The following is a 25,261-nucleotide window of genomic DNA, read 5'->3' on the forward strand; positions in this document are numbered from 1 at the left end:
AGGATTCACCATCTACTCATATTTGATTTGATTTTGTTCGGAGTACCCTACTTCCGAATAGGATATTCTGCACCTACATGTGGTTGTTCTTTGGCCCTGATGTCCAGCAGACAAAGGAAGCAAGAGTATTTGAGATAAACAATAAGGAACCGACAGCTTCTAATCTATTTTCATTATTTACTACGATATTCATTGTCACTGAGGGTTTCTCATTTCCGTTATGCATCAAAGCATCACTCATCAATTTCGAAGAATAAATGAACAAGCGCAATTTTTTTTATTGTAGTTTTGATTCAATACTCCAAAAATGCCCGAGGTATGAATACAATAACAATATTTTGACAACTTATGAGTTAACCTTACTTCTGTTACTGGACAAGGTAACTTTCGTATCTGATGGTAACGAATTCCAATGGTGTAAGCCAGGTCCCAAGAACTTCTGCTCTGGATCTTGATAAATATTTAATGATATCATGTAATTCAATAATTATATGTGAAGCATATTCTTGGAGAGATGAATAGAATCATCATTTTCATTGTCATCCTCCGATATATTTTGATTAGAATTACTAGTTCAAAGCATAACATGTTTGAGTAACTTGGTAACAAATTTTGTTAACGTTCGAAACAAAAAAAAATATTGAATAATTTTGAATATCTCAGTTTATTAATATATTTTAGCCTCTAGCACAGGGGTCGGCAGTCTTTTGAGCCCTTTTTTGGAAAAAAAAATAATCTTTCACTCATAAGAGAAAATATATTTTTATTTTTATATTTGTAGCGTTCTTCAAAACAAATTAGTTAATTTACATATTTATATAGAATTATTAGGTATCATTTAGGTAAAAATAAAATAAAACAATTACTCATAGCTTAATAACATGAATTTGAGTACACAAATTCAATGGCTTTGCATGGCTTTAGAGTGTTTTGATAAATTAGGCTGGTAACTTTTATGTTTCAAACACTATAAATTTTCATTTTGTAGTTGGCTTCTTACTTAGAACAATTCTACTGCTTTCACAAAACACATGTGGTACCTTTTTTGTATTGGTTAGCAATAGGAAATCCAAAATAATAAAGTCATGCACTTTTAAAAAAATCAACGGTGGGTCTTCTCTTCTATGAAGATAAACCTGTTCACAAACATAACTTCGTTTGCACTTTTTACTTAACATTTTAGTTGAGTAAGAATATCAAATTTTAGTTACTTTGTAGGGTAGTTGAAAACAATCATCGTGTAATAAAAAAAGTTGTACGTTATAAAATCATTTCTTTTCGTATTAAAGAAGAGTAGAACATTTATTTCGAGGTATAGAAAGTTACGATTCTCTTATATGCAACCCAACATACATTGTTCTTGTAACATTTAAAAATGAAGTAGTTGTATTAGTAATATCTGTAATTATATGTCATTAATTATTCTCGTTATATTTATATGTGAATTCGAATATCAAAAAAGGCATATATGTGAAGAGTTTAATTTGATTCCACCAGAAGTGGCAGAATTGCAAATGTAATATATTTAGTTTACTGCCTAAGAAACGCAGCGTGGCATATTTTTCATATGGGCCCGAAAAAGAGTTAATACTATGTGCATGGCCCAAATATTCTATGCTAAAATCATCCTGAAGACTTTAGTCAAACATTGATGTATCTAACTTAATTATATTTTTTTAAATAAAGGAAAAAGATTGACCGAGAGGTTGGTTTTTCTTCCTTTGCCTATTTAGCCCATCGATCTTCCATCATTCTGTTGATGTCTCTCCAATATCGCCATTTCGATCTCGTGAATCGTACTATAAAATAAAGGTCTTACGATTGTTTTGTATAGGCGGACTTTACTATCGGTGGACATATATTTGTTTTTCCAACTGAGGTCCCCCAGATAGCCAGATATTTTTGAGTGAAGTCGCGCAGATAGCCATAGATTTTTCAGTACTTATTTATTTGGGCTCGTACCTCTTGGTGTAAGCTTTTGGCGCTTGTGATCTCGATTCCTAAGTATGTACAATGCATAAACTGGTTAATGAATGTCTTTCACAGCTAGTTTGTAGGCTCTGTAGGCTATAACTCAGTTTTTTCTACAGATATCTGCATATTAAGGTTTTCGGCTGTTGTTTGGAACTTATATAGCATACGCTGTATGTCATCCTCGTTATCTGCTATCAAGATTTAGTCGTCAGTGTAGCATAATATTCTTAATGATTTTCGCCTCATGTGGTATCCTCCAGAAAGTTCTTTTACGCTATTAATTATTTTTCCATAAGTAAATTCAACAAGAATGGGCTCAGACTGTCACCTTGATGAATTTCTTTTAGTATTGAAGCTTCTTGGGTAAACCCCGGCTGAGTTTTTTTATTGAGCTTATCTATTACGTTTATACAATTTACTGGTGTGCTATGTTCCCGAAGTATTTGAATGATGTCGGTTAATTGAATTCAATCATATGCTTCCTGGAGATCGACAAAAGAAAGGAACGGGAGTTTTCGATAATAATGGATTTTTCAATCATTTGTCTGTCAAGTTACTTAAATTTTTGAAAATTTTTCTATTAAATAATAAATACTTTTTCATTTAGATATAAAAATAATTTGGGTGATGGTGATAAAAATATAATTATCATTGTATTCTCAATAGCGAATACGTGAAAAAAACTCAAAGAGAATTGACATCTTTTCCATATGAAGTACCAGATGATATCCAATATGTCACCATACCATCACCGGTGATAAAATGTGAATTAGAACATGTATATTTTACAGCAAAGATCGTTTTGCAAGATTTAATGGAAAAATGTTGCACTAGTATGTACGATTGTATGTATAAACACATCACTGAAACTTCAATCACATAGACATAATTAGATGTGAAATTGCGTCTAATATCAAACTTTGTACATGTTGTTCATTATATACATTTTATACTACGAGGTATACCATATAAGAATGTTACCTGAAAAATCTACCCATCCATGAATATAGGGTGCTACATTTATTACGACTTTATTAATATAAGAAATTAGTATGTAAATATATGATTGTATAGTGCTCCTATCACTTTTAAAAGTTGCATGAAACTTTCCCATTAAAATATTTATTTATATCGTCTCAAACACTTTATATAGATTAGTGAAAATATTCGCTATGGATTTTCAAAAAAAAAAAATTTGTTTTGTTCTATGATGTCTAGAAACTCCGATCGAATTGCCTCACATCTAATAAGACACACCAGGAAATTAATTCATATATTTGAATAAATAAAAACGTTCAATTAAGTAGCAAACTCTGAAATAACAAATAAAATGCGAAAGAGAAGGTGCAAAACCAGAAAAAAAGAGATAACCAAAAAACTATTAAGAATAATAAAGATTGATAACAGGCACATGGAAATGGGATAGAGAGATATCTGAGCTAAAAGACTACGTGAGTTGAGTTATAGTATCTACTATGGAAAAAGTCATCAAAGCAAACACACATTGGTATGAACGCTAAATCTCGGCATTTTAGCAATAAAAATTATTGTAGATAATACAGGACGGGCATTAAACTAAAACGAAAGGAAAAACATCAACCTGAATAGTGGAAATCAACGTAACCCCTAAACTAATATATAATTAAATGCATTTATGCAAAGGAATATCAAAAATGGATTTTACTATCAGGAATTACTTTGTGAACAATTTTATCAACTTCCAATTTACCAGAGTCTTTCGTTGCGTCGAGTTAAATTATACTAAGCTTACCTGAGTAACTGAATTATTAGAATTGAGATGATAATGTAATCAAAATAGAACCGGTAAGGTGTAATTCCAGTCTAAAAAATTTAAAAGAAAAATTTTGTTTTGTTCTATGATGTCTAGAAACTCCAATCGAATTGCCTCATAGTAAATAAGACACACAAGCAAATGACTCCATATATTTGAATGGAAAAAAATACGTTCAATCAAGTAGCAAACTCATTGGTATGTAAGCTAAATTTCGGCATCCCAGCAATAAATATTATTGTAGATAATATAAGACAAACACTAAACTAAAGGAAAAGAAACAACATCACTCTGAAACGTGAAAATAAACAAAACCTCTAAAATAATATATAATTAAATGCATGTATGTGAAGGAATATAAAAAATTTCCTTGTGAAAAATTTTATCCACTTCCAATTTACTAGCGCAACATTCGTTACGTCGTGATAAATTATAATAAACTTAACTGAGTACCGAAATTATTAGAATCGAAATGATGAAGTATCAAAATAGTAACGGTAAGGTGTAACTTCATTCTAAAGAATTAGGATTTTAAAACGGTTATTTATCGAATCATATGTCACGCATAATCTTTCTTCTTCTTTAACGATGCGTTTCCTTCGATGAAGATTGCCACTTATCTCGCCATCGTTTTGGTTTTATATATTTTGTGATCTTGGCTATTTGGTCACATTAATTCCATTCCCTTTCCCATTCTTATATTTGATGATTGTATTGGTCCTATTATTATAATAGCTTCAAAATAAAGTAGTAACTATACAAAAATAATAAAACGAATTGTTAAATGTCCATCCTACCCAAAAAATTTTTTTCTAATAATTTCTTCAGACTTGTAGCTCTTTCAAACATATGTCGAAGAAATTTAGTTTCAAATAATTACAAAATAATCATTTGCGAATAAATCATTTGATGTTTTTCAATAGAATAATTGCATAATTAAAAGTATTTTTAAATCACACGATTTTTCTGGGCAAAATGTTTATTCAAAAATGAATTTCTATCAAACGATATGAGAATTGTAATTTATTTTCCATTAAACTCCAGTTCAGTTGTCAATTTTTTGGGAATGCGTACTTTTTTCGTTCCATGTTCTTGTCAAAAAAATTTTATTTGTATTTTGAAGCAACGCTGTTCATTCTGAAGTGGTTTTGATACTTATCGATATCAATTTTAATAAGCACTCCTAGAATGTAGTGGATATATTTCAATGAAATTTATACTGGTAAATTGAAAGAAAGTTGGTTGAAGTGTTTGTATTCAAATCCATTCCTCCATTAGTTATAATTTTGTATTAAAACAAATGAAGTCGATGGTATCGTTTAGTATACAATGGATCTTATGTAATTATAATTTTATTGAATGTTATATAGGATGTACTTATGGAAACTAAAATGTCTTCATTATGTCCACTACTTATTCATAATTGTTGTATTTAATAAATGTATTTTATTTCTCCTGTTGTTAATGAGAATTTCATATCTAGTCGTAATTTCCACAAATTAGAAAATGAAGAATGTTGAAAATATAAATATATTCAATGCAGAATAAGTTTTATTTTTTCTCCCTTTCCCGTTTTCATAAAATATTTTACTCGTGATTATCAGTGAAAACAGATCACTTGAACATCAACAAAATCTCCGGGTTCCGATCGTAAATCATGACTACATACAGAGTGAAGAAATGGACATGCTAATGTTATGAAGAAAATGTCAACAGAAGAATTGGTGCCGAACCAAATTTCCTACTGTGGATTTTCAAGGTGATACATCACATATGAGACAGTAGTCAGGGGCACTAGAAACATTACGAGAGCTAATCTCTATATATACCTCTAAGATTATGAAATGAATTGGATCAAAAAAGTATGTTAAACATAAAACCATAAAATGGTACACAAATGGGATATACACTAAGCATTTTTCATAAATACCTATATTTTTGAAAAGAATTATCGTAAGCCTGACATCATCATCTTTTCTTTTTTTTATTCCGTCATAATATCCAAGATCGAAAATGCCTGGACAAGTTGAATGATCTGAGCAAATGTAATAACATTACCCTCCAATGGACTTCGGCAGATACGAGAGAAGAAGAAAATGGCATAACACAAAAGATAGAATAGGGGCGGATAAACCCTTTGAGGGTTTGATGAAAATTTTTTTTTTTTTTTTAATTATATCTTCTTTAAATTATTGGTGATTTGAATTGGATTGGATTGATAATTCCTTAATTCTTTCTTTTTAATTCTATTATCCTTTAATTGATATCTTCAATAATTAAAAAAAAAAGAAAAAAACAATTTTTCATCAAACTTCTAGTCCTTTATATTAAATTTTGATCACCCGTCGTATATATACAATTCAAAATAATGCACCAACAATTCGACAGGAGCCAGTAAGATTAGTTTTTATGAAATTCCTCCAAAATAAAAAAAAATCAGATTTGCTATGAAGATAATGTAGTTCACAAGAAAATTTAAATTATGTATGTTCCTGTGAAAATTCTTAGCTTCGTCGTATAATCTTATTACACAAGTGAGTTTTAACAATTTAGAAAATTATTATTGAACCAGGTTCTTTTAGTATTTATCACAGCCTTGAAAATGGATGCAAAGTCGTTCGAAAGCATGGTATAGTGTAAAAAAGGTCTCCTGCTTTCCCTATGATTGAAAAATTGTTGTTGTTTCTTGTGATTGTGTATATATATATAAATATATATATATATATATATATATATATATATATATATATATATATATATATATATATACACAAACTCTTTCAAACTTTCAAACTCTTATGTATCTTCTGTGACCGAAATTATGGTCAAGTACAATATAAAAAATATGTAAAAATGTATAACAATAATGAAATTTAATTACAATAATTATTATTATTCTTCATGTCCACGTTTTGAAGGTTAAAATGAATATAGATACCTCTACAAATTTTTTGGAAGATGTGAACTATACATACCTGATAAAACGATCATAAAAGCTTCTATAGACTTTTCTTGGATCAATTGAAGGTCAAATTTAATCCATACAAATACACCGCTTTGTATACTATGCATTGAATTCACTTTTGTCTGTCACTTGAGTTCTATAGTATAGTTAATCCGAAATCAAATTTTTCATTGTATTAGACAATTGAACAATTTGAAAATATAATACTTTAACATTCATTAGTTATCAATAAGACCAAAACTTTGCTAATAATTTCCGAAACATATGGATATTTCATAGATGTTAGGGACGTTATATAAACAAGCAGTCACTTCAAAAAATACTTTATTTTCTCACATATCTTTAATCAACATCACACAAACAAATTAAACTTATGAAAATAAAACACAAAAATCAGGAAATGAAAATACTCATGTCATCCATTGAATCTTCAGCAATTTTTAGTTGAAACCATCAAGTATCTCGAATAGTTTTTTATTCATCTAAAATTTAGATTTATTCCAATGTATCACTCTGAAAGCCTTCTCGGAAACAAAATATAGTATACAAGAAATTGATTACAACAATATATTTATAATTACTAATTGCATTTTTACATGAATCTCGTCGTAAACTGTGTTTGCTCTGAAGAAAAATCTTTAATAAAAGATTGACTATGTCTCAATATAAAAATTTGTTTATTAAAGCTTTGATTTATTTTTTACTTTAAAAAAATCCTATTCACTTATATATAATGAGAAAAGTGTTATATGACATTTATGTAACAAATTTCTGAAGTTTGGAATATGTTTCCAATTTCCACATCTAAAATCAAAGTGTTTATCAAAAATGATTGTGAAATAAATGTGAATATTTGACACAGTAAATGAGTAAAAGTATAAATATTTAAGCAAAAATTTTATTTTTTGTTTATGTTTCAATATATACTAATGAATCTCCCTATATAAAAAATTGTAAGGTAAGGAAGCTCATACTTGATTTCATTCTTTATTGATGCTAGAAATTCAAGTGCAACCATCAATCGTTGTTAAAAGTTACTCCGTGCTTTTATTAACATTTTAATAGGTATATTATGTAAAAAGCTTCCACTATCAGTCGACCAGATCCTAATTTTAAACCTGCACTTAGTGATATTTTAGAATTTGCTTCGTAATCGCTCATGTTTGAAGCATTAAAGATCAAATAAATTATCACCACAGTAATCAAAAATTCAGAATAGTAATGAAATTAAAATAAAATAAATGCGACTAATTATCAGTTAAAAAGTTATATCTCACAACAGTCTGTGGGAGTAATCAAGATTAAATATCTAGCTTATATATTACATCACTCAAAATCTTTTTTAAAATCGCTATGTTAACAAAAGAAGAAAGTTTTTCCCAGAAAGTCCAGCGAGTAAAGTTTAGTATTATGTATAAGGTAATTAACATTTTCAATTTATCTTCATATCAAATATTTATTTCATCTTCAATTTTTTTAACTTCATAGAATTAGTCAGTATTGTCTACGAAACTGTCTTTTATTTATCTATTAAATCTATTCTTTTTATTTATCTATTAAATATCTCCATTACCTTAGTTAATTTGGAAAAATGTTTAATCTGGTTTTTCCTATTATAAGAATATTCAATTCATATTAGATGCATGCATTCAATACTTTGAGTAAAAATTAGAAACAGAATTAGAACACACGTCTCTAAGTTCCAAAAAAAAAGACAAATGGTTTTTTCTCAATATCTGCTTTAACTAAGTTGGAATTTTTGGAACCGTTGGTGATATTTAGTATCTTTATGTATAACTTTAAGGTACGTTTTGCTCGGTGCAACTGTCACAAAGATCGTTTAACGATAATCGTTGTACGCCTAAACGTTGAACGATAATTGTTAACCATTTTACTCAAAACGTCTGTGATTCGTTAATTTTTCACTGGGCTCATGTTTTAATTCGCAGTTACATAATTGTGAAACGGAATGAGTTTAATGTTAAGTAGACGTAAAAGATCGTTACTTAAATGCATTTTGATTGAGGAGATGCAAGACGACGAAATACTAAGCTAAAAAACACCGTTTGTTTGAGGTCAAAAATGTAGAAGGACTATATCAAAAATTGATCATTACCCATTTGCATGAAGACAGAATAGAATTTTCCAATTTTTTTTTTTTTTCGTTTACAAAGTATCATATAACAGAAATTTGAACCCTGTAACACTCAATGAAACACTATCATATTGAGGTAAGTACTATTATTATTTACATTTTGAGATTTAGTTAGTTAGTACATTTTAAAACCTCATAAATATTCGATGGAAATCTATTTCGGTCTCAAGGGAAACCGACGGGATTTAATGACAAAATCAACAAACTGAAACACAATTAAACAGGAGGACCAGATGAAATAGTGGATGAACTAATAAAATATGGGGGAGATAACCTAAGGTAGAAAATATTCAAGATCATAGAAAGAGTATGGGAAACATAAGCAGTGCCAAGAGAGGGGTCTACTGGATGGATTGATTATACCAATACTGGAAGGAGGAAATCCCAACATATGTAGTAATTATAGAGATTTTATTTTGCTTAATGCGTACATAAAATACTAACAACATTAAAGAATGATAGACTGAAGAAGTTAGTGGAACCACAAATAGGGGAATATCAAAAAGGTCTTAGAGAAATAAAATCAAGAGTACATGCCATACATATTATAAAACAAGTGATCGAAAAAAGCTATGATATGCAAATGCTATTCATCGACTTCCAACAAGCATTCGACAGTCTGAAAAGGAGGACAATTTTAAAGGACATGGAAAAACTATAAGTACCCCAAAAGTTGATTATTGGTGAAAATGACCACGCTTAATTCTAAGGCAAGGGTAATAACAAAGAACGCACTATCTGAGGAATTTGAAATAAATGCTGGGGAAAGGACTGACTCTCAGCGGTATTATTTAACATTGCACTTGAAGTCATAATAAGGAAATGTAATATCGATGAAAGCATTATCAATAAATCAATACAAGTAATAGCATATTCTGATGATTTAACTCTATTAGCAAGAGACCGAACAAGTCCAGAAAATTGAGAGAGAGGCAGGAAAAAGAGGATTGGACATAAATCAGAAAAAGACAAAATATATGGAAAATGAAAGAAAGAAGGAATTTCGAAAACAAGACACAGTGAATATAAATGACTTCATCTTCGAGCGAAAGAAAGATTGCCTGGTAGACCAAAGAGTAAAAAATAGATAGAAAGAACAGATTATGCAGGATTTGCAAAATCTGGGAGTATGTGACTAGAAAAAATAGATGCAGGACAGAAAAAAATGGAGAAAAATAGTCGAGGCTGCAAAAATGTGTGATAAACTTTGATTAGATAGGGATAGAATGGAAAGACCACCCACAAAAAATAAAGGTCAAAAGAGCTCAATTTGAGCGGCTACAATTCTTGTTCTTCAATTTCTCATTTCTTAGACCTTTTGATATATTAATGCTTCTAAATGTTCTTGATTTTGGGTGTCTACTATTCTAAAATTAGTTTTTTTAATAATTTACAGAAGAAAGAATAAATTTGACGTTTCGACATTTCTTTAAGTCTTTATTATATTTTGGAGTTTGTTCAAAATTCTCTTTTTTAATTCTTCAGTTACTTCCCAACCTTCATAATATTTTCGAAACTTTCGTTCCAAATTTCATCAAAAATTTCTTATAGCCTCAATTCATAATACTAACTCCGAATTAAGAAGTAAATTGCCAAAATTGAAGATAAAATAACAAGACCAGACAAACAACATCAGAAAAATTATAGTATTAGCAAACATAAACGATTAACCATATAGGTGTATAACGTTAAGCTTTTGTTTACGATTTGGTATAGAATCATTTAAATTTTAGAACTGGCTTGATACTTCTTGACTTTATAGTGGAAGAGTTTTCACATTCAAAGTAAAATTAAAGAATGTATATATTTTAAGTTTTCCTTGGAAAAAATTATTTCAAAAGTTTCCTTTATTATAATGATTCATATATTTTTTGATTTCAAATTTTGTTAACGAGAATAATCATATAATATTGCTAATTTGGATGGCAAGTAATTCTTTTTTGTAATTGGCTGGTTATATTATTATATTATCATAATTGATTATAATAATGTCCATATTTGCGACATCTATAAAGGCAATACACTTTTGAAGAAGACTGAGATGTTTCTACAATTCAAAATATTGGATTGTCAATACTTTTTCAATACATCTACGATTTCTGTTTTCTGCAAAATGTATTTAAATAGAATGCTATGTTATTTTGAAATATACAATATTTACAATGAAAAAATAATGGAATCTAGGAAACCTCCTATACAAATCAATCGTCAATCTAAGCAAACAATTAAATATATTAGCCGTTGAATGAGTTTGAATAATTTCCTTATTTGGAACAATTGCAGAAAATAATATCTAGCTATATTCTTACAGATTTCTTGGTAAAATATTGTTACAAATATATTGGTAATATTCATCGAAATACATTTCTTTTCATTAGTTCCTTCATTGGATTATCTCGAGTTTTCTTAACTAAATAATTATGATTTGAAATTTGTTATAATAACGTGTCTTTTGACGATTCCCACTTGGTTTTAGTGAAGATGAAGCCGAGACGTTGGAAATATTTCTTTTAAAAACCTTATTTACTCTATTAGCATAGGAAGTAAAAACTTGTCTATACTGTATCAAACACGTTTCCATGAGAAAAGTCCTATCCGTAAAATAGCTATTCGTACAATGCAATGCAGCATATGTAGATTTTTAAAAGAAGCATATGTTAGGTCACCTATACATGATATATACGGTAATGATTTGATTCCATTTAAAGCAAATATGATGTATAAGGATATATCATTGATTATGTCCCCAGTCTTATGAATAGACGTCACTGTATATTTTCCTTGATCTACTATTGGAATGACAGGTATCAAATTTCCAGCCATTACTTACAATACTAGGCGAACACGTACATTTTACCATCGACGCAACTGTTAAGTCGAAATTTTTGGGCGTCAACGATTTTACCTCGACTAAACTATACAGAATGTGGATACAGACAATTTATAGTCGATGAGGTATCGATCAGTTCTCATTCCTTATAAATAGTAGAAAATAATTAGTCGAAGAGCTCTGGCAAGTGTTCTTGCCATATTTTATCTTATTTTTCGCATTAATTTTCTCCAATCCTGAGACATATATTGAATGAAGTTTTCGGAATCTATGAAGACGGGTCTTACCATTTCGTGAGCATCCGAATTACTTTCTTTTCGTCCATCTCATCTGAATCGATATGGTTTTATAATTTCTTATTCGAACAACTATCATGTTGGCTGTATGCGCACTCCTATTTTATTTGACTTTTCACAAAAAACTAAATAGTTGTTCATCCGTATACAAGATTGAGATTAATATATAAGATACAAAAAGTCCCGCAAAATGAAATTGGGATAATAGAGATGTCATATGGAAGTGTCAACACCATTTCTTGTGAGTGTTTGATTATTAAAAAGCTTCTGTCCAAATGGATACCTCGTTAAAAGGGATTTTTTTGGGTATAAAGCACTATACAATTGCAATAGAATGATAGTTAGCTGAGTGGACTGGACAAGACGAAAGCCGACATAAATGAGTGAAAATGATCGGCTGGCAATATTATGATGTCTTTAAGAGGGTAGTGTGAAAAGTTTCTCTCTTCAACTTAAAGATGTCAACAATTATTTATCAATGTAAAATATATTTACATATGCGTATAGATATTTTTACTAAAATTTCAGCCATTTAGAACGCTTAATTTCTGTTTGACTATCGAATAAGTGAGTTGTTGTGAAGATTTTAATGAAAATGAACAAACTTCAATATTGAGTTGTCACAGAATATTTGTTTTTGAAAAGAAAAGATTGCGCTATTGATAGAAGATTTGGACACTGCTCCATTATTTACGATCGTGAAATGTCGAGTAGCTGAATTCAAACATGCCTTATCAGTTTGACTGATGACGTGCGATCGGGGCGGATAAAAATTACAACAACCAGCGTTATCATCGGAAAAATTCACCAACTGGTATCGGACGTCTGTCGCATTGAGGTTGAAAAGATAGATATGATATAAATAGAACGCATATGCCATATAAAGACTGAAGAAGCTATCCGCGCGTTAGTTGCCGCATCTTCTCACTTTGGACTAAAAGTGTATTCGAATGAACACTTTCCAGGCCTTATTGACGCGATTAAAGCCAAATGAGAGAGGTTTTCGCCTTAATTCATAGGGTTAGATCAAATATAGATTCACAACTACACTCATGTGATGAGAAAACAGTAAAAAACGATGAATTGTAAAGATCGGGACTGATCCTAAAAAGCAAAGATGGTTACATTAACCAATATTGAGATAGACAAAGAATATTGCTCATCGACTATTTTGAAAGGGGAAAACAATTATCAATGCTATATTGTATAACGCACAATTGACCACATTTAAAAAAATTCACTAATGCCTTATCACGCGTCGATAAAAACGCATAATATTATCCAGGTCTTTCTTGAGATTCAGGGAATTGCTCGAAAGAGAGAGAAAGAAGTATGAATGAATACGTGTATCTTCGTTGAATGGTGAAACTAATATGAGGCCATGAGTGAAATCTCCCCTCAAAAAATGACATGGAAAGTTTGGAAAAGCCTTTAACTGTTTGTCTTGCTCTCAAAGAAAACTTAGATAAAGAATTTTATTTTTACTGGACTAGGGTTTTATGAATTTTTGAATTTCATGGTGTTTTTTGATAAGATGATAGAAGGTTTCCTAGATTCTAAAAAGTCAATGGAATTTGTGATATTTGCTCCTACAAGTTACTATATTACTAATCGTACATGGAAATGATACATTAATTCTCTAACATATATAGTATATGAAATATCTTCAAAAACATATCTTAATATTAAAAATTTATGATAATACTGCTACACATTTAATATTCTATGTATTTATATACGTAATAGCGACATACTACACAACTGAATTAATAATTTAAATTTTTCGACATATTTACAAAACACAATTTTTAATCAATAAGAATACAATAATGCTGAGTTTTTCAAGTATGTGTTTGTTACTTCAGCATTATTGTTAAAACAATTACATTCATAAAAGTATTAAATTCATTCAACTTTTCACTTAGGGAAAATCACAAATAACATCACATACCTTTTGAAACTTTCAATACTACTTGTACCATATACTCTAATTTACATGCTTTTACATTAATCAGAATGATCTGAGTGCTAGAATAACCCAATGAATGAATGGATTTGTGAGCATTCTTTTTTTTTAAATATATAAATTGAATAAATTCAACTTATCTTTTAATTTTTTTGAAAATTTATTGAAATTATGTATCATTAAACAGAATAAATCTGGTCATAGTACAACCGAATTACTCTTCAAAGAATTTTCAAACTCTCATATTCAAAATAAAGTTATTGAAAAATAGCAACAAACGGTATCTTTATAAAATTAAGCACAAATATATTGAGTGTCGAATCTAAAAACTTCAATATGTATTTATTTGTGTGAAAAATATTCACATTCATGTGAAAACTAGTATTATTTTAATTAAATATTGTGACTGAAGTTAGGTTTTTAAATCAAAATAGATTATTAGGAAAAAATTATATATCAATTTTAAGAGTACCTCAAAATTTCGATTCAGAAGGAAGATAATGGATTAACTTACAAATCAGACAATTGAGCATAGTAAAGAGGAGATAACAAACAACAAAACGAAGTTGGAAAAACCATGCAATGATGGATAAGTAGTGTAAGTAATATAAAATCAATCAAATAAAATTAATGAAGATAAATAAACACCGTAAATTCCTGTGCTAAAATCACTAGATAGATTAATATTATTCAAAAACCATAAAAAACAGAGTGTCGATTTAAATACTTCATAATCCTCAAGAGGGTGAGTTTGTAAGAACTACAATTCTGTATCAAGGGATTGACACAATCTCTAAAGGAAAGGGAGATTAACTGATGAATAATTAATTCCAAATATCGTTTCATTACTTTTTTTACAATTTGGGAGAAATCTGGTGATAAGGATGAAAACGTTTGTTATTAGAAACAAATTTGTTATATAATGATAATAAATATAAAATGGAAGTTGAGTCGTATGAGATAACTGAGAATTTTTGAAGTATTTTCACTTTTAATCTTGAACAAAATAATGAAGAAGCAAAATATTAGGTAATAAATAATTATTAGAAGGAATTTAGTTTTATTTTGACATCGTACAGGTTCGTACATCAGCTTTTTATTTATGAAATGAATTCACTAAATGACTAAAAAACGACGAAGATTTCAATAGAAGGATTGAATTTTGAAAAATTATTATGTTTGTTATTGAAAACTCGAACGATTTTCATAATATTCACTGTATTTATATATATATATTTATATATATATATATATATATATATATATATATATATATATATATATATATATATATATATATATTCAAAGAGAATGTTAACATGCAGCATTTCGTTACTGAAGCGATGATAATATACTACTTTTTACTTTCAGGCAGTGGACGAACAATAAATTTCCGAGCAGATTGATTGTTCGAAGAGAATCAATATAATGGCGATCACGACCTCCAGATCCCGCGCCTGTAGATCTCTAGATAAAATTTGGGAGATTTTGAGGAAAGCTGTGTATGAAGCACTAGGCAGAAGATTTTAGAATTGTAAGGGAATAGTTGCAAGAAAATAATCCACAATAATGCACAAAAAAAACTACAAACAAATTAATTTCTTTCGTTGTCTAAGATGAGAAAATATTATGAAGTGAAACTTAATCTTCATTTATTGATTCCACACACAGATCACCACCATCAATATTTATCTTAAAAACATTCTGAAGTGAGGTGGAAGCGATCTGATTGAGTTTAATGCAGCAATGACCCAGGCTGCTGTTTTTACAAAGAAAGCTGGAGCACTGCCGCTTGGTTTGTCTGAATATGAAATATCACCATCACCGCAAATTCGCCTGTTGTGTGTTAAACAATATGTCATAGCATAATCGCGTGTTTCAATTAGCTAAGGTAGCTTCACAACAACTTGAGGCCCTCTTTAAGACCAAAATGCTATGTACTCCGCAAATGCTTCTAAACCTGCACAAGGCACAGTTTCGTCTATCTTTGGAGTATTGCTTACGCTTTTGGAGCTAGGATGCTCGACTCAATACAGAAAAGAGCAAATCGACTTATGAGTGATCTAGAGTTGATCAGGAACTTGCACAGTTCAAACCATGGATAAAAGGTCGCTAACTTGACTTTAATCAATTGGTACGACTACAGCAAATGGTAGTATCCCACCCCTTTCTCCAGAGAAGTATGAGCTACCAAGGCACATCTTTCCCGAATACTACAACCTCCAGAAATTCAAGATCAATATCCACAGGCCTCTTCACACGGTAGGCATCACTCGAACTACTCGAGTATAATAGGGTTTACTTAAAGAAAGACTGAATAAGACATTAATAAGCATTTAACCATTTATCAGAAAGCGCTATAAACTCTGTATGTATATCAGATGATGAAAAGAGTTTCCTGCAACGTTTTTAGTTTACAAAATTTCTTGGTACTACTATAAATACTTATTTTTTGACGCTGTTAATTTTTTTTGGTTATTTCCCAAAATTTATAAAAAACATGTAAGGATATTGTCAGAAATATTTGAAATAATTCAATATCATTTTTTCACTTCTTATTTTCAATTTAAGGAACACTTAAATGTGAGGTAGTCTGATATATAGGGTATTTTTAAATTCATGCAACAAACTTCAGAAGGTGATTGCTCGTATAGTATTAGGATGGGTCTTTTCTGCAACAAAATTACCTCAGCTCACCTCATTCTAATATTTCATCCTTAAAAGGTAGTAACTAGAAATGAGTTTTCATTTTTTCAATATTCCTGTTACATTGTAAAGGGATGAAAGTAGCAGCTATTATTTTATTCTATATCAAAACGTTTTTTGAAGGTTTTTTATTTAAAAATATTCTTTATTCCTAAATTTTATATCAGAACCAATAGCTGCACAGAAAAAAAAATAACACCATAATCTATAATTTTTTCAGTGAATTGAGTGGAATATAGTAAAGATCTAAAATGATATAAGATTCATAATAAATGCTGGAAATAACTACCTCTAACTACAATCCATGGAGTTTTGTTATGAGAAAGACCCATCTTGATATTATTCGAGCATTCACCTCCTGAATTTTGTCTCATAAATTTAGAAGTAGAAGCACAGGAGAAAAAAGTACAGAGTATCCCATAAGAAAGAATGTTTCATCCAGTCATTCTACAAAGAAAAAGTTATGCTGTGCACTTTATGTATAAAGGTTTTTTATTTATTCCTATTTTTAAAAAAGTTGAAATATTGGTAAATTAGCTTTTAGCAACCCGCTAATATCATAACTAATATATAAAAAAGTATGTAAAACTATTTGTGATATATAGTTAGAAATTAAAGTTTAATTACTATATTAAGAGATTATTGATTTCTTCAATCAATATAACGATATGTTTCATGTTATATACGGCATTCCTCGTATATCTGTTCTACAAATTGACTGCACAACTGACTGTTCGGTTTTTTGATAACTTTATCTGTCACCTATGAGGTCTCCATTTGGTTTTTCTGTAGCGACATAAAAGTACCTTTTTGAATGCTTGTCTAAAAATTTTGTTGAATATTGTATAAAATATGGGATTTACCATGGAACTTGCGTAACCTAACCATGTTACTAATTGTACAATCCAGTTTTCCATATTTTTATCGCAGTGGGAGCAATAAATTGGCGCAAGATTCAATATAAAAAAAGGTGCCCATAATATAACGAACGTGAAAAATACTACACCCAGAACTTTAGTAGCTTTTTGCTCCAATCGAATTATTCGACCATGACGAGAAGAGTTTCTCGATATAACACTGGAATTTCGACTGTGATGCGGACGAATATTTCTTGTTGTTGTTGTGCTGGAATTGTTATAATTGTAGCGTTGCAGTAGACAAGGAGAGGAAGGATTTTTCTTATTAGCCAAGCCACTACCGGTAGATTTTCCAGTTTGACGCAGTGTTGCAGCTCGTCTTAAAAAATGTGTTTTTTGTGTATTATGTGTTAAAGAAACTGCTAGATGGGATGTTTTTGCTGTGAAACTTGAACCTGTGAACAAATTGAATTAATAATCAATATTCAGTGACATATTTATAAGTGAATTTGCTTTTAACTAGTAACATATTTAACCCATACTTCAGTATTTTGTAGCTAGGAGGCATATTTTTTAAGAAAGTACCGTTTTGGAATTAAAAAAATAAGTGCAAAGATATCGCAATAATTTTATTTTTACATGAAAGCCTGTACCTTAATCTACTTTTCTACATATCTTGACATACCGTGAATATTGAGGAACTTGTCACAACGTTTTTGAATACCCTCCTCACAAAATTCTGATGCCTGACTGGTTAACCACTGTATCACAACTGTTTTGACTTCGTATCATCTTGAAGACGCTGACCGCCCAGGTGTTTCTTCAAGTTCAGGAACAAATGGTAGTCGCTGGGCGCCAGATCAGGGCTGTACGGAGGATGATCTAGAGTTTCCCATTGAAAAGATTTGATGAGATCTTTGATCCGATTAGCTACATGTGAACGGGCATTGTCATGCACCAAAACGATACCCTTACTCAACTTGCCACATCTTTTGTTCTGGATTGCACGACGCAGATTGTTCAATGTCTCACAATAAGACGCTGCATTGATTGTCTCATTACGAGGCCGAAACTCCACTACCAATACTCCTTTTCTGTCCCAAAAAACTGTGCACATGATTTTCCGGGCAGAAATTGTTTGATAAAACTTCACTTTTTTGAGTGATGATGAATGTCTCCATTCCATAGATTGTTGTTTCGATTCTGGTATTTCGTCACCAGTAACAATTTGGTCTAAAAAATCTTCACCTTCATTGTGGTACCGCTCAAGGAAAGTCAATGCACTGCCTAAACTTTGGATTTTGTGCAAATCCGTCAACATTTTTGGAACGCAATTTCCAGTATTTTAAGTTCTCGGTCACAATGCGATACAAAACACTATGAGAATATTGAGGAAAGTAGTCGCACAATGATGAATTTGTAAAGCGTCTGTTTTCTCTCACCTTTTCGTCCACTTTCTGTACCAAATCTTCATTAACGACCGAAGGATGCCCACTCATGCACATTTGTACGGCCATCTTTAAATACTCTCACCCATTTCCTTACCACTCCATCACTCATAACGTTTTGTCCGTAAACTTTACAGATCTCACGATGAATATAGATGGGTTTTACGCCTTTAGCACTAAGAAATCGTACTTCACAATCGCCCGTACTTCACAATCGGCGGCGGGACTCACGATTGTCGGAGGCATCTTAAACACTCAGTAAACAACGTACACAATGTTCACAATCAGACTGTAATAGCGTCAGTGCGTAGACAAGAGATGTAGGTAACCAGCGCACACGTGCGAACGCCGACATTTGGCTTGCGGCGGCGGAATCGCAAAACGGTACTTACTTAAAAAATATGCCTATTGCGCTACTAGTGTCATCTTGAACTATTATGTTAATGGCTTGTTTCTGCAAACGGTGTGGTTGTTTGATTGCTAGCGGGTGTTTTGAAACAATTATGGATATTGACAAAGAAGTTGACTTTCGTATTACCAAACATTTCCTGTGTAGCTTAAATTTATTTCTCTAGTTGGGACAAAATATTTTTAGATGCCTAAAAACCAGTCACTTGGAATGAAAATTAAATTTCTTGGAAAATCAGGATAATTTGTGAAAATGGTAGACTATGTTCAAAATATGACATTGATGTCTAATACAAAAAAAAATTTGAACGTAAGAAATATATTATTAATTTAAAATTACAGTAACAACATTTACATTCTTAGTAACGCAGTAGTTCTTCGTACTAAATACCATTGTTCTTGGGCACGTGTCTAAAGTATACTGAGTAATTTCTCATAATATTCCATAGATGGTGTTTAATCTTAGATATCATTATGAAAATGTTTGCTTCGTACATCATTACAATGCTAATAGATATTTTTTACATTACACATTTAATGAAATAAAGAATTATTTAATCTGTCTTCCCAACAAAGAAGGAAACCGTAACTACCTTAAGGTGAATGTATTACGTTTTCTTGCAATTCAATCGGTTCGACTTGTAACTTTTATAACAAATAACAGCAACTACGCAGGAAAAGTACGTTATCTAGTCGTGTCGAAGTCGTTGAGACATGCGCGTGTGTTTATTGTGTGGCCACTGAGTTACGGCTGTCGAATTGTATATACTGACGATGTTTACATTATTATCATTTTCATGCGCAGTTGTTTATGGATTGGATCAGTCAGTGTTAAAATATCTGCATTTTGTTATTTTATTTTGCGATAATTTACAATATAGTTGAATATTTACAACTGTGTAACTGCTTACAGAAAAAAAGTAACGTAGTACTTGCATCGGTAACCCGGTTGGTTTTAACGTTATATTATCAATCAAAACTGGAATACCCATATACTCATCTTTTTTTCTCAGAACGAAGCTTCTGCACTAAATGGCGTTGAAAAACACATAAAAACAGTTTAAACTAGACCCTGCAAAAATGCAGAAGCCAAGCAAAAACATCGTGAATGGTACCATGCAAATAAAAAAAACTTCTGAATGAAGTAACAGAGCGGGAACTACAAAAGGTAAAAACGAAATGTAGTAAATACCAAAAGAGATACCAAAGAGTTCCTGCTCCCGTCATTGACGTTCTATCGGATGAGGAAATATTCTTAGATGACTAGAAAAATTTTATGGTGTAAGTGTTGTCAGCATCAGACACCGACAAAATTTTGTCGATGACATGCTTCATGGTCTTTTCTGTTGCAAAAAGAACATTAACATATGTTAAATTCGTTATTGGGTTCAGATCCACATTTGCCTGCTTCCGCCTCTTCTTCGATTTTTTCCCTAGTATCTTCTTCATCATTGTCTTGAATATTTGTTGATGTATGCACTTCTGATTCCTCTTCGTATATTTCAGTTCTGATAACTTATTCTCCACATCACTAGTAAAATTCAATTAGATTTTTCATCACGATGTAATAAATATCCGATGAGAGCTTCTTTCTTCTGTATATTGCACCGTTCCTTCAAGATTACTTCATTCAATCGATCCAATAATATACAGTAACAGTCACTGTTATTTTTTTCCTGTTTCAATGTTTAATGATTAATAGGCCTTGAATATTCTAAAATATAGCGACCTTAACCTTGTTTTCGCTTCACAGTTTAGTGCTTAATTCAAGTGGTTTTCAGTTGAGAGAAAACGAGGTTACTATTTGAAAAGACCATTGGAGCTTTTGTCAACCACGTTCAAACTCCATATTCCAGTCAGTGATGGTTGACTTTTCTGGAGAAGTATAACCATAATTATTTTTGAATCCGAATTTTGTTTGATTAATGGATGTCCAGAAAAAAAAAACTACATAAATATACCTATGCTTGTACTGCTTAGAAAAAAAGTAAAATTCTTGTTTTCATAATTATGCAAAATAATGGAGCTTATGTGGTCAAAAACGACATTCTTATTAAGATAAACTTTTTAATATTTTCAGTGTATTTTAAGGCACATTTTGGAACATTTATTATCATAAATATATGTTGAATATTCGAAATCCAATTTTTATCGTTATTCCAACTCATTTAAAGATTATACTGTTGATTTTCGTTGAATGAGAATTAATGAATGAAATGTCAATATTTTCTCCTATTAGGAAAATTTATCTCAAGGATTTGAGCAATTATTTTCAAAAAATTAACATTTATTCATCATTAAACAAATTTAATGACCTATAAATGGATTTAATCGCTAGAGTATATATAAAGAGTAATTATTACAATGAACAGTAAACACAATAGAAGCCGTCTAATCCCCAATATATAACATGTCGTAAAAATGTTTCCAACTTGTAAGCTCTATTTATTTTAGCTGAAACGGAAAACAACGTCAAGTTGTTTAAAAGGTTGGTCTGTATATAGACCGGCTTTTTCCCTATGGGTATTTTGAGGGATTTTGTAAACACTTCGTCTCGTCAACTACTTGATAATTTCAAAAAAGAATCTATAGTGAATTAAATATCATCAGTCTTCCTTTGTGAATGTATAATGAACAGTGGAAATGAATAATAACTGGAAACGAAGGTAAACAGCTATCATTTTCAAATTATCTACATAAACATAGTATATGATGAATATATCATTGAATGCGATTATTAGAACAGAAAATTCAAAAAGTTAGAAGATTCTCAACAAGGAAAAGCAATACATGAAATTGAAAACCTAATGACATACGTAACATTCAAGTTGTGCAAATAATACTTGAAGTTACTACAAGTAGAGCACATTTAAGTGACAGTTGATTGGTATATTGGTATGTACTTAATAATAGTTATTTATGCAACAAGTGAGTAAAGTAATACTTTTTTACACAAACAGGACGGTTTGACCTACGAGTGAAAGAGAGTTACTTTACTCACGAGTTTCATACAAAACATTTTCTACGTCCGTAGACTTAAAATAATTCAACAAAACTTTCATCAATTTTATCAACTGTGAGCATTATTAATTTGAAATGAAGAAGAAGTGAAGAAGAAGTACATTACTATTGTAACTTGAATTGGCAACATTCAACGAGTTCAAAGAAATAACATCGTCTATAGTTGTATTAGTCCAACTAGTTGCTGCCGTTAAATTTCTACTGCAGAATCCATTTTGATTTTTATTGAATCATCTACGTAACCCTTGGCGACTGTATTGGATTTCCAAACACCGTGCTTCTTTAGTTGATTTATATCACCATCGGAATCCACTGATAAAGACACCAAAGAGCGTCGAACTGTATGTTCAGTGTAGTTTTTTGAATTAGGTAAATTCAAATATATGTTGCGATAAGCGAGGTATTGATACCTACAGCTTGGGTTTTGCATTTTCCATTTCTATACTGTTTTGACATTTGTGGGTCGTTGGTTTTCATATTTTTGATAAAAGTTTACCAGGTATAATCTGTTGTCAGATATTTCACCAATAACAGTAAATCGACGTTGAACATGATTTTTTGTAACAGGTACTGTACAATATCGTTCCACTTCATTTTATATAAATCCTCCTTCCGCAGAGCTCCCGCGATTCCGAATATTAAAGCAACCTGAAAAATGTTACTAATAATATCTAAGCTTACATTAAAATTTTTGCTGTCATACCTCATGGATGAGATAATGAACGTCTGAAGCTTGCAACAGAAACTTATTAATTTCTTCACGGGAAATATTTTAGATTTTTTGAGCCAAATGATTTATTTTTCAAATATGCAATTAGTTTCGAGTATTTACTGATGTCTACGTCGTTATTTACCATTAGGGTGCCTTTTAGTTTTGAATAAGTCGACCAAAATGTTGAAGACTTTGGATCTAGATTCAAAGGAAGCTAGTAATACTCTTTCTGTGAAGCAGTTTATGCCTTTTTTAGTACGCTACTTCATAAAAGAATTAAATTCCTTTAAATACTGTTTCCTGGATTTCTTAAGGAGAAGATTCATAGTCGCTGCAGATTGAACAACATTTTCTAGTGTGCAGTTTAAACTTTCTTCACTATTACTCTCCATCACTAATAATAACTATTACTACACTCCTTTTAATTAGACACAAGACGGATTTTCTTGAACGACTATCAGGAAATAAAAGTGTTTATCGGAGAAACGAATTGACATGAGAAAGAAAGCGTTCACAATTTTATAATTGCGTTACAAAATGACACGTTACGGCACTTTTTAAACGCAAAAGCGTGAAAAAATGAACCACTACTGTACTTTTTTTCACTCTTTTTGACCGATTCAGAAATTGCATTATTTATGAATGCAAATTAATGAAAAAAAAAACGTGAATATTATAACAGACGTGAAAAAATTAACTTTGAATCTAATATTAGATCAGTCCTGACTTTTATTGACGGTGAACGTTCTGAAACTACGTTTTACTCTTGATTTAAAATAAATCTAAAATTAACGTTGGTCTGCATGTTACTGTGAAGTTACTCGTATCACCATTTTCAATAATATATGTCTAGTGAATTATGAATATTATCAATTCTATTTAGAATGAATCACGCTTCTTTCGATTCAATATTGAGTGATAATAATTGGAAAGCTCATTAGTAGTATATACGGTGCAGAACAGCCAAATGGAATGAATGTGTTGATAAATGAATGAATGCAAGTAGGGAAAAAAACTTGAACACATCGATATTGATGAAAGAGGTGTAAAAAGTGATTTTTTTCATTCATGCTTTAGAAGTTGGACGTTAATATTACGCCCGTTTCGTGAATTTCCATAACAAACCTTATCAAACTCATTTCGAAACATCAACGTTATCGGAACATTCATATTTTATAGAGAGTGCCCTATAAATAATATCGGTTTCTTATGTTGAAATCAAATAATCTTACAGGGTGTTTCTATATTCGATTTACAATGCTCTACCATAGAGAGATCTCAATAAATGATTCATTTTGATATAGGAATCGAACACTTACGGGGCCTAGTTGCTGAGATATAGGATGCTCAAAATTTTAAATCAAAATAAAAAAAATTGCCATAAATCAACAAGGCCTTCAAATTTTATATACATAAACAAACTTTGGAAAAATTTAACCAGTAGCGTGCTGTCGGGGTTAGTTGTCACTTTTAGCTCCCTATTTTTTACGCCACTGGAGCAAATTATTTTTTCAGTTTTTTTTTCAAATTGCCTGATTATTTTTAGTTGAAAAACTGATAACCTTTTATGGAGCTAAAATGAACAGTGTTTCAGAAATTTGTCTCTAAACAAAGGTCTGCAGGTAATTAAATAACACTCAATGTTTCGAAATTATAATCTAGTAGGGACGTGTCATATTTTTGATAGTTCCTGACACTTTGTATATTTAACACGATCTTGGTACATTAAATCATAGAATTTTAAATTGATTTTTTACTTTAATTTTGCTGTTATAAAATGAATGTTTCATTTGAAGAGTTGACCGATATGTTAATGATTTACGGGGAACTCGAAAAAATGATGGCAGCTCGTTTATACCAACAAATATTTCGCAATCATCGAATTCCATATCATTCTACATTTGCAAATATTGAAAGAAGGCTGAAAGCAACTGGAAATAAAAGAAATAATGCTGGAAAGCAACGTACAACAAGGACTGCGCATTTGAAAGGGGAAATATTAAATAATATTTTTGAGAGTCCATCTTTAAGTAGTCGAATTGTAGGTCGAGCTTGAAGAGTGTACCATTCTAATGAAGGAAAAGTTTTAAAAGAACAAGTGTTATATCCATACAAATTGGCCAGTGTTCAA

The 25,261-nt window shown here is 30.6% G+C and overlaps 2 protein-coding genes across 5 annotated transcripts in view; one reads left to right on the top strand and one right to left on the bottom strand.

The window, feature by feature from the left end:
* The window catches only part of LOC130903859 (probable G-protein coupled receptor B0563.6), a 233,756-nt gene extending 228,445 nt beyond the window's left edge, over positions 1–5,311 (top strand). For all 4 annotated transcript variants that reach the window (XM_057816209.1, XM_057816207.1, XM_057816206.1 and 1 more), the window contains one exon: positions 287–5,311. In XM_057816209.1, the coding sequence (XP_057672192.1) occupies positions 287–342 (56 nt within the window). In that variant the 3' untranslated portion in view covers positions 343–5,311. The remainder of the gene's footprint in view (positions 1–286) is intronic.
* A 9,994-nt stretch (positions 5,312–15,305) lies between these two features.
* Positions 15,306–25,261, bottom strand: part of LOC130890732 (5-hydroxytryptamine receptor 2C-like) — a 397,879-nt gene continuing 387,923 nt past the window's right edge. The window contains exon 7 of the mRNA XM_057794982.1: positions 15,306–17,996. Within this exon, the coding sequence (XP_057650965.1) occupies positions 17,443–17,996 (554 nt within the window). The 3' untranslated portion in view covers positions 15,306–17,442. The remainder of the gene's footprint in view (positions 17,997–25,261) is intronic.

Source organism: Diorhabda carinulata, chromosome 2, assembly GCF_026250575.1.
Source record: "Diorhabda carinulata isolate Delta chromosome 2, icDioCari1.1, whole genome shotgun sequence".
NCBI lineage: Eukaryota > Metazoa > Arthropoda > Insecta > Coleoptera > Chrysomelidae > Diorhabda > Diorhabda carinulata.